General features: G+C 46.6%; 1 protein-coding gene across 1 annotated transcript; it reads right to left on the reverse strand.

Moving 5' to 3' along the window:
* Nucleotides 1–6,803: 6,803 nt before the first annotated feature.
* On the reverse strand, nt 6,804–9,769 carry Nkx1-2 (NK1 homeobox 2). The gene is made up of 2 exons (XM_063234975.1): nt 9,022–9,769; nt 6,804–7,513 (listed from the first exon to the last, which is right to left on the reverse strand). The coding sequence occupies exons 1-2, from the start codon at nt 9,233–9,235 to the stop codon at nt 6,804–6,806; spliced, it is 924 nt and encodes a 307-aa protein (XP_063091045.1). The 5' UTR covers nt 9,236–9,769.
* Between the last annotated feature and the right edge of the window lie 894 nt (nt 9,770–10,663).

Raw genomic sequence — 10,663 nt, forward strand, 5'->3', positions numbered from 1 at the left:
AGTTGTAAACACCACTGCACTTGGACCAGCCTACTGTCCACATTCTTATCAGCATTCCTGTCTTCTGAGCTCTGACTGGAATGTCCCATTAAATTCTGCTTACAAAAATAAATTAAATTAAATTAAATTAAATTTTTAAAAATTCTGCTTACATTATCCTTTATCTCCAAACCTTTCAAACTCTTCCTGTAAACAATTTCCAATAGCTTCTGATCTATGGTCAAGAATAGTCACAGAGGGGCTGGGGATTTAGCTCAGCGGCATAAGCACCTGCCTTGCAAGCAGGCAGTCATGAGTTCGATCCTTGGTACCGATAAAAATGAAAAAGACAAAAAAAAAAAAAAAGAATAGTCACAGCAATGATCCCACTTTTTCTGTAATAAGCCACTTTCTTCTCCCTAGGATAAAATACCTAACACCCACAATTTAGGAAAGAGGGACTTATTTTGGTTTATGGTTTCAGAATGTTCAGTCTGTGATTATCTGGCTCCAAGACAGAAATGGATTGGTGAAAGGGTATGGAGGAAGAAAGCTGCCCAATTCATGTCAGCTAGGTAGCAGGAAACAAAGAAAGAGCCAGAGCCAGAGCCAGAGCCAGAGCCAGACAAATGCCCTCCAAAGGCACGCCCCCAGCTTCCACCTTCTCCAACTGGGCCTCGTATTCTAATAGCACATCAACTAGAAACTCATCAGTGGACTAACCCACTGATAAGCATAGTGCCCTCGTGACTTGACTACTTTCTAAAAGTCCCACTTCTGAACACAAGAGGCCTATTTTAGATCTGAACCATAGCAATATTGTAGGATTCTGGTTTTATAATTGAAAGAAAAAAGATACAACTGATTGATTTAGCTAGAAGTAAAAAGAGTAGTTACCCTCATCAGAATAATTACACCAGAGGAAAGGACATAGTGTGTTTTGAGGTGCTGGTGACATACTATTTCTTAACCTGGGTGCTGGCTACATAGGTGTGACCATTTTGTGAAAAATATACCATGCTGTAGGCACTACTGTAATCAGTTTTCTGAATGTTCCTTATATTGTCTCAAAATATTTAAACAAGGTGCTTGGGTTAGCATCTTTAGGATCTTTGCCAACTTCAGCTGGAATGACAATCACCATAATTCTACCAAGAACTGAGCTAAGTGCTTTCCACATAACCTTTCATGTCCTCTTTAACATCATGATACAGGCCTTATGGGAAGAAACTGAGACAAAAAGACATTGTCAAAGTCACAGATCCACTGAGGGGTGGATTGGCTTTGAACTGGCCTGTATGAAGGCAGAACCATGTTTCGAGCACTATGTTCACTATACCATGGCCCAAAGAAACCAAGAAGAGTTGAGTGAAGAGGTTCAGAAGGACCTACTTTAGCATCTCCCTGATTCCTCAACCCCTACCCCATCACTTTTGAATTTTCTTCCAGCTCTGAGGCACTTTCTGCTTTTCTTTCCCTGGACATGTATAACTGCCCTTGTAATATAATCATGTTTTTAAAGATGTTTAGACTTGTTGAAGAAGTTATTATTTCCCCATTCATAATTTTAAAAGCTAATTAAATCAGCTCTGAAGAGTTACTTCTAAAAATGACAAACACTCTGAATTAATCTGTACCTATAAAATGGAATAGGGATTGTCTCAAAGGAAGAAATGTTCTTCATTAACTTTCATAAATAAGATAACTGGTTACATGGCTTCAAGTGGAAACAAAAATTGTTACTTCTGGGGCTGGAGGTTTAGCTCAGCGGCATAAGCGCCTGCCTTGGAAGCAGGCAGTCGTGAGTTCAATCCCCGATACCGATAAAAAGGAAAAAGACAACAAAAAAAAAAAATTGTTACTTCTAACTGGACTTGCTGACCAATACATATATCTAAGTTACTTTTCTCTCATGGCTGATACAAAATGCCCAACACTGAAATTAAAGGAGGAAAGGTTTATTTAGCTCACAGTTTATAGAGGTTTCAGTCCATAATTGGCTGGCTCCAAGACAGGGTGGCATGGCAGACAGGCATCAGAGAAGTAGTTCGTGGTGGGTTAAAGGTAGCAAAACAAGCAAGGGACCATAATAGTATCTTTCTGCCCCTTTCATTTTGTATCTAGGCTACAAGGATTAGGGTTATGTCAAGCCAGTCAGTGGACTGATTTAATAATCACACACCATTAATCTTAGCATCATATACCCTCGATCAAACCACCTCTGAAAAAGCCCCACCTATGGCCATATGAAGCTTTGGGGGCCAGCTAGACATGAGCCAGAACACCCCCTTTAAGCAAAAGGCATATAGTTCATCTCCAAGGATTGCCAAAGTTCTAATAGTTACAGCATTGCTGAAAAGGCCAAGTCCAAAGTCTCCTCTGAGATTTAAGGCAAACTCTTAACTGTGAGCCCCTGTACAAATGAAAATTGAACACTTCCAACATTGAATGGCACAAGATAAATATTATCATTCCAAAAGGTACAAATAGGATATGAAGGAATGGGACCAAAGTAAGTCCAAAATATTAAATCCTGTAGTTCCATGTGCAGCATCTGAGGCAATCTGTAAATTTTAAAGGGTTTGAGCACTTCTGCCCCATGACACTGCTAGTGGTTGTAGCGCTCATGGATTCTCCCTTGGGCTGGCTCTGCTCCCTACTGACAACTTACCTCAGACGATCCACATTCCAGGATTCTGTAAAGTTCCAGAGTCATCTTCACACTTGGAGTTTTACACACTGCCTTCTTAGGGGCCACTGTCTGCCCTCCCCTCAGGGGCCTTTTTCTGAAATCTGGGTGGAAGCTTTCCTGATCCCACAGTTCTTGCATTGTTCATGCATCTAAAACTAGCACCATGTGGATGATGCCAAGGTCTTCCACCAGCTGGAGCAATAGTCAAGCTTCCTTCTCTCTTGGCTGTAAGGGTTGAATGCTTATGAACCAAATCCTGAAGAACAATTTCCCTAAGCTGTCACTATTCTGGGAAATGGTGCCCTCTGGCCTTCTTCTCAAAACAAAGTCTACTACTTGTATTTGCAATTTTGAGGCAAAGGCTAGAGTCCTGTTTGTTCTTGTTATGTCCTCAAGGCCATCTTCTCTGTTGTCTTCTTCTGAAATACTTGTTTTTTGTTTGCTAGTCTTTTCAGTGACAAATTTCTCCTCTATTCCATCTTTTCATGTCACAAATTTACTGGAGCTTTCTGGTCAAACTCAAAACATTTTTAATCATCCTGCTGGGCTCTTTGCTCTTGATTCGCAACATAAATCTGGATAAAAGTCTCCAACCATAGCCAGGCCACCATCTCAACATTAGATTGCCTTGAAATTTCTTCTGCTAGATTAATTAGTTTGATATCTTTATCCTTAATCTCAGACAAAGCAAATAAACTTAGTCTCTAGACATGAGCCAAATGCAACACACAAGACCTGGAGTCCAACAGCCAAGGCAGTCCTTAAGCCCAGAAGAAACCTGCTGAGCCTGATTCTTATCAGTGTCATTTCTGTCAATATTCTGGTCTTCTGAGCTCTGACCAGAATCTCCTATCAAGTGCAGCCTAAATCATTCTAGCTGTACTTTTTTAACCAGCCTCCCTAAACTTTTCCTAACTCTTCTCTTTCCCACAAGCCAGCTCCAAAGGCTCCTAAATCACATGATAAGATAGTCATAACAACAACCCCACTTCTCTGGTATCAAATTTTGTCTCAGCTACTTTTCTCTCATAGCTGAGACAAAATGCCTGACACACAAACTTATGGGGGATGGTTTATTTAGCTCATAATATGTAGAGGTTTCAGTCCATAATTGGCCGGCTCTGAGGCAGCGTGACATTGCAGACAGGCATCACAGAGAACAGTCCATAGTGAGTAAAAGGTAGCAAAGTAAGCAAGAGACCTTAACAGCATCTTCCTTCCCCTTTTATATTGTATCTAGGCTACCAGGATTAGGGTGCTACCAAACCAATCAGTGGACTAGTATAGTAATCACACACCCTTAATCTCAGCATCACACACTGTAGATCCAGCTACCTCTGAAAAAGTCCCACCTATGTCTGTATGAGGCTTTGAGGGGACATCTAGACAGGAACTGTAACAACCTATAATCCCAGCACTCTGAAAGACAGAAACAGGAGGATCACAAATTCAGGGACATGCTGGGCAGTATAGTAACTTAACAAGATCCCTTCTCAAGATAAAAAAGGACTGCGTATTATTGTACAATACAAAGGCCTTAGATTCAATCCCCAGCATTACTCCCACCCCAAACAATTGTTACTTCTATACTTAGACGATCTGACCAGTAGATGGATTAATTCTGAAAAGTTATCAATCCATCTTTGTTGGGGCAATAAGAATTTGTAAAATAAAACTAGGCCATTAACAGTTTAGAAATCAGATAGGTATTGATTTATTTAGTAACCACTAATTATTCTATGAATTTTTCCTATGAAGAATGATAGTGCATATATATATATGTATATATATATATATATATATATATATATATGTATGTATCTGTATAAGCTTCCCTCAAATATAGCCACTCCATTTATCTAGCATGAGTCATAGATAATAAAGTAGTATTAGGGTAGAAATGCTATCAGGTGGTAGAGAAAGGGAGATACATAAATTCATACCTGATAATTTAAAATTAAGATTTGCTAATAGAAAACAAGGAATGATTAAACAAGAAATCATTACAAAAGAAATTTATTAGGCCAACACATCAATAGAATGAGTCTATGGTTTTGGTTAGAAAGCCTTTTTTAAGCAGCAAAAATTCAAGTCACACACTTCAAGCATCTCTCTGGGACAATTTGTGGAAGGAAGAAGGACCAGGAATCACAGCACCAGAACAGTCCACACAGACAAGTGCCTGCTTCTCTCTTTTCAACCCAGGTCTACAAGTCTGATACCTGAGAGGATGGAAAGAAACATCTCCAACTCGCTACAGAACTTTAACTCTTTCTTCACAGATCTGGCCTTTGTGCACTTAAATTTCCCCTTCATACATGGAATGTTGTTTTTGAAAGATCAACAAATAGTTATTAGAGTTAAAGTGTAAAGTGAATAAAATTATATTCTCTATTATAATAATTGCATCTTTAATCTCATCTGGCACCAGCTATCTTTTAGAAAGTTATAATGCATTGTTTGGGAATATTCTTTGCGCAGAAAAGAGCCTAATTACCAAATAACATATAATTAAATAATACATATTCTCAAGCCTAAGAATCACATGAATATAAAGTTTTTAAGCTGGGAGAAAAGATATATTTTCTATCATTCCTGATAGATTTCAAGATTATAATAATATAATGTGTTCAAAGTTTGCTTTTACTTTGAATATGCAACCCCTCATTAAGTTTAATGATTATGATCTGGGCTACCAAGAACAGTAAGGAATATAGATATTAGCTGGCCTGAAATTATCAGATAAAAATAAGAATGAAATATACATGACATTGAGTTGGAGTCATCTACATGTCTGACCATATGACACAGAAAACTAATGGAAGGATATTCTGCAGAAAACGGTTAAGAATTTTATAGAACTAATTTTTAGGGGAGACAGTAAAAGCAGCAAGTAAATGCCTATATTAAGTCCCTCGGTTGAGTCTATATGAACAAAGTTTTGGCCTCTACAGTAGCTCTTTACACTCAGTTATTTCTTTCCTTAGCCCTTTATAAGGTTTTGCTTGTTCACCATCAGGGAGAATCTGTTTGGAACAAGAATTGCTTTCAACTCAGAATCTCAGATGAAGACCCAAACATGTCAAGTTTGCGCTTTAAAAAAAAAAAAAAAAAAAAAAAATCAGTGCCTCACTGCAGGCAGTGTGTCACGGTTTTTCCCAAGAACCCAGAACATGCTGGGGCAGACAGATTAACCAGGACTGAAGTTGGCATCCAGTCCTGCACATCAAAACAAGTAGCCTCCTGCATAGACTTCATGGCATTCGCTGGGCCATGACTTCCTTCATTATCATTTTTATGCATTTTGGAGCTACCGCTGGGGTTTGTACAAATTGGTCTCAAAACCTACAGCCCAACATAGCTGTGCTCTTTTTAGCAGCCACAATGCCAAGTGAGACCCTTTGTGACACAAATCTACGGCCTGCTCGGAAAAATAAGGCATCTCTCTCTATCAAGATAACCCTGCACTCTGTAAACCACAATAGGGCACCGGATCTAGGTGTTGAATTTCATGTATTTTAAAAATAGTGTTTTACAGCGATGGCACGCACTGTGGGCCCAACTCTCTTCAGCTTTCTTGAAGATTTGGAGGGATCTGCTGAGTTTGAGCCAGTAATCAAGTACCAAAGGGAAGGGAAGTTTCTCACTTCTGAGTAGTAGATTGGAATCCTCGAAGAATCCATTCTAAGAGTGAGCAAGGTCTGCACCGGGCGCCTGGGCTCTCTGAGTCTCTATCCTGACACTGGTTAGCTGGGTCTCAAATAGCCTGACCCCCCCCTCCCCCCCGCAAAAGAAGCCCTTGAGCTGAACTGAACCTGAAGTAAAGTGAAAAGCCAGGTCTACAAACAGGAAGATTTCAGAACTGCCTCCGCCCCCGGACACCGCCGAGTTCCCTTTGCGGTGTGGACTCAGTAGGTCTGCGTGGCAGGAGAGGCGCGGCCCGAGTGGGCAGGCGGCCTCTGCCCGCCCCCTGGTGGCGCCTCCCGGAGCCTGGAAGGGAGGGTGCAGGCAGGCATCCGAGCGCCAGGCGGGGGCTATCGGGGCGAGGCGGGCCCATCTGTGAAGGAAGGGGCCCACGCGAAGCCAATCACTCGTGAGTCCCGAGGCGGCAGGGTCCTGGAAGACCCCAGGTTCATAGATGCGGGGTATAAAAGGGGGTCAAGTAGGCGGGCCCGAGGAAGGGCGCGAAGGGGCTCCCGGCGGCGGCGGCGGCCGTTAGCGAGAAGGACGCGGCGGCCGGGAAGAGGACGTTGGCCGCGGAGTAGGCGGGGAAAGTCTGGAAGGGCAGTGCTCCCGGGCCCGGTGGGCCGGGGCTGCCCCCCGTGCCCCCGCCGCAGGTGCCCGCCGCCGCGCCGGGTGTCCCGGGCTGCGCCGCACCGTCGGCTCCCGGGTTCTGCTTCTTCCACTTGGTCCTGCGGTTCTGAAACCAGATTTTAACCTGCGTCTCGGTGAGGCTGAGCGACAGCGCTAGGTTCAGGCGCTCGCACACCGATAGGTAGCGGGTGGCCCGGAACTTGTTCTCCAAGGCCACCAGCTGCTCGTAGGTGAAGGCGGTGCGCGCGCGGCGAGGCTTGGAGCTGCTGGGCTCCGCGCGCCGGCGCCTGGGCCGCGGGGAGCCGGGGCATTCGGGGGAGCCCGCGAGGCCGCCCTCGCCGTCCGCGCTGCACTCGGCAGCCCCCAGTGGGGCCACCCGCGCCTCGGGGGAGCGCCCCGGACCTGTCTGCAGGTGCGCTGCCCGCTCCCGCTGCCGCGCCTGCCCCGCCTCCTCGGCGTCCTCTTCATCCTCTTCGGCCTCGGAACTCTCCAGGGGGGACGCCACACCGGCGTCTGGGCCCGCAGCATCTAGGGGAGAAAGGGCCAGTGATCAGAAGTCCGGAAGGACCCGGGTCTGCAGAAACCCGGAAAGACCCAGATCTCAAAATCTCCCCTTGGTTCTCCGCAGAGGACATAGTTCTCACTCCAGCCGCCCCCTCCCAGTCTGCCCCCACGCCGCGTTCCTTCCACCACCGGGCCGCACAGCCTCACAGGAGTGTAGCTGTTTAAGAAGAGTACGAGGAATGAAGGAATGGTACCTCCTATCAACAGAGAATAGTGATCTTTTTGGGCAACCTCTGGGGGAGGGTCCCTGTACATTAAGACATCCAGGAGTCAAGTACATTTAATGGCCTGCCTCCCCCTAGTCGCTAGAAGCGTATTTTGGTGTGGGACTCCTAGAATTAAAAAAGAAGTTATTAACCCCCCTCTCCGTAAAGTGAAATTTCCCCCTTTCCCATCTTCTCTCTCCTGCCCTGTTAATAGAGTTTCAGATTTGTGCGGGACTGGATCGATAGATGTCATCTATTAAAGGTAAGTTTTAATCGAACAATATTAGGATCAGACAGGGAAAGGGGGTTTGAAGCCGGTACCTGCAAGCTGCGGGCAGGAGATATGCAGGCACCAGTAATAGAATATCGATCATGGGGGAGGGGGTGAAGAGAGAGGAGGGAGGCCCCTCTAAGAGCAGATCTGAACAATTACCAGGCCTGCAGCAGGGGCCCAAGCTCGGCCTCCAGAGGCCCCAGGCCGGCCCGGATGATCACCTGCAACCTTGAGGCGAAGTAGAGGGCTGTACAGCACCCACTCTTACCCAGGACCTAAGGTCCTGACCTTTGGTGTCCCTCCAGGCAGTCTCTGCCCAGCATGAATCCTGCTGGCTTCCACCTTCTTCCTGCTACAAACTTTCCTGGACCCTTCCTTAGTTGTTCTCCAGTATTAAGAGTAAGTTAAATCGGGTTCTGAGGAGAAAGTACCAATAGTGTCCCATCACTCCAGCCCAGTCTCTAGCCCCCGTCCAGGTTTGGGGCTGGCTAGGGAAATCCAAGGGGCAGCAAAGTCATGCAGGTGTCTCCAAGTGGTTGAAAATAGGCACCTGACCTGTCCACTCACCAAGATTCAGGGTATAGACCTTGGCCTAGCTCATTCATCCATAAAGTGAGTGATGTTAATGATGCTACTTCCAAGGTTTCAAGTTTTTATTACTTTTATCCCATCTCCAAGCCCAGGGTCTAGCACGTGGTGAGAGCATTAAATGCCCTTAATGCGTGTGTCTGCAAAGTGGGATCTGGGTGTTGGTTTCCACTGCTAAGGAGACAGCAAGTCAGAACTGTGATGGTCACCCGCTTGGTGTATGTGCAGGGACAAGGCTTCTGTGACAATCCCAGCCCCAGATTGCTGGGAGCCTCTTTTTCTACCTCAATCCTACTCCAAGGAGAGGACTACCCTTTGCACCTGCTCCAGTGCAAAGATGCCGCTAAGGGCCATTCGCCAGGCCCTAGCTTGTCACCTGGGTCGGGGACGCCTCTCATTCTTACCAGGGGTCTCCTGCTGTTGGACCGGCTCTCCAGGGTTGGCTTCCTTCCCTGCTTCGACCTCCGCCAAACTTTTCTTGGCTTCCCGGGGAGAAAAGCGCACGGCCGGGAGTGTAGCGCGGGTGAATTTTTGTGGATCCAGAATGTCCAGGACCGAGAAGGATATCTTGTGGTGGGAGGGAGCCGCCTTGGCCCCGCCGGACTGCCATGCCAACATGCCCGCCGCCCGCGCACCGGAGGCCGGCGGCAAGGTGTCCGCGATGGCGGCACTCAGACTCTTCTTCTGCTGAGCCTCGGCCGCAGGTTTCTATCCACCAACTGGTTCCAGCTGCCAAGTGAATGTGGGGAGGGGTCGGAGAGGCGGGGCGTGCAGAGTGCCGCGGGGGGCTGCACTCCGATTGGCACTTTACAGGGCCCTGGCCCCCGCCACGTGCAGGGCGCGCTCGCAGCATCTTCAGGACTATCCGGCACGGCGCGGCGCGGAGCCGCTGGTCTAGGCTAGGGGAACATCCACACTCTAATGCGCGCGCCCGGACCGCGGGAACAGTGCAGCTGGCTCCTCCAGCCCCCGCCCAACCCTTGGAAACTAGGGAAGCGTGCATGGAAGTCTTCCATTCTGCGGATCCCCACTCACTATCTCCGATTGCGTTTGTGGAAGCTAGGATAAGTCGCTTCAAAGAAATGCGCAGCACATCTCCTGCCTCGCCGGTGAAGAACAGGAATTGCGCAGATCCACTTACCTAGGACTTAAAAGCTCTTGTGTTCCCACAGTTTACAGTTTACAAAGCCCTTGGGCTTTCTCCATCTTTTGAGTTTCAACATCACTGGGAGGTGGGCCTGGCTTGGTCCAACCCCAATCGCGGTTTTAAAGATGTGGAAATCAAGGTTCAAAGATGATCTGCACAGGCTCACTGATAGTTGGTGGCAATCTGGGCTTGCCTTTCTTGCTTCCTTCCTTCCTTCTTTCTTTCTTTCCTTCCATCCCCCCTGATCCCTGTCTCTCTCTTCAATACATCCAACCGTCTTGGAACAAGAGAGTAAAATCCTTCACTGTATCAGTCTTTCCCTTCTACCCTGGATCCCAGCAAGGCTAAAGACTAGGAAGAATTTTGGAGAGGTGACCTCACCCAAAAGACTGGCTGTGGGCTTCACCCAGGGGAGATGGCTGAGAGTGGCTGTCCTAGTTTGCTGTGAAGCTAAACAGAACCATCACACCAATCAGGACTTCCCAGTCATAAGTGCGACCATCTGCATCTGCAGTTGGGTCTCTGGAAATAGGCTGCTTCACTGATTCCCCCATTCTCTCCCAGCCCCAGGAAGAAGGTTAAAAAATGCCTGTCTAATTTTAGCATAAGATTAGAGAAGAGTGACAATTGCAAAGGCCCCCACCTGCTCCCCAATTCCTCTGGATGGCAGCAAGCATTGGCAATTGTAGAGGCTTTCACCAGCCACACCCATACAAACATTGCTTCTATTGTCTCTTGGACTCTGTGAGCACTAAGTATTGACTTCAGCGGCAAATTCTGAGGCTTCCCCTAGCCTCTCCGTCCAGTGCCACTGCTAACTTTGCTGTCCCTTTCTTCTCCACCCCATGCGGTTTCCAAACAATGACTTGGCAATTAATATTGTCTGAGCAGGTAAGAAA

The sequence above is a fragment of the Cavia porcellus genome, unplaced genomic scaffold, assembly GCF_034190915.1.
Source record: "Cavia porcellus strain 051 isolate PalLab524CR breed Dunkin Hartley unplaced genomic scaffold, mCavPor4.1 scaffold_2, whole genome shotgun sequence".
Lineage (NCBI taxonomy): Eukaryota > Metazoa > Chordata > Mammalia > Rodentia > Caviidae > Cavia > Cavia porcellus.

Bases quoted from the DNA above. Each gene is read 5' to 3' on its own strand.
- Nkx1-2 (XM_063234975.1), bottom strand. From the start codon at position 9,235: ATGTTGGCATGGCAGTCCGGCGGGGCCAAGGCGGCTCCCTCCCACCAC. The intron at 7,514-9,021 runs GTAAGAATGAGA...TTTCTCCCCTAG, and splicing joins CCAACAGCAGGAGACCCCTG to ATGCTGCGGGCCCAGACGCC.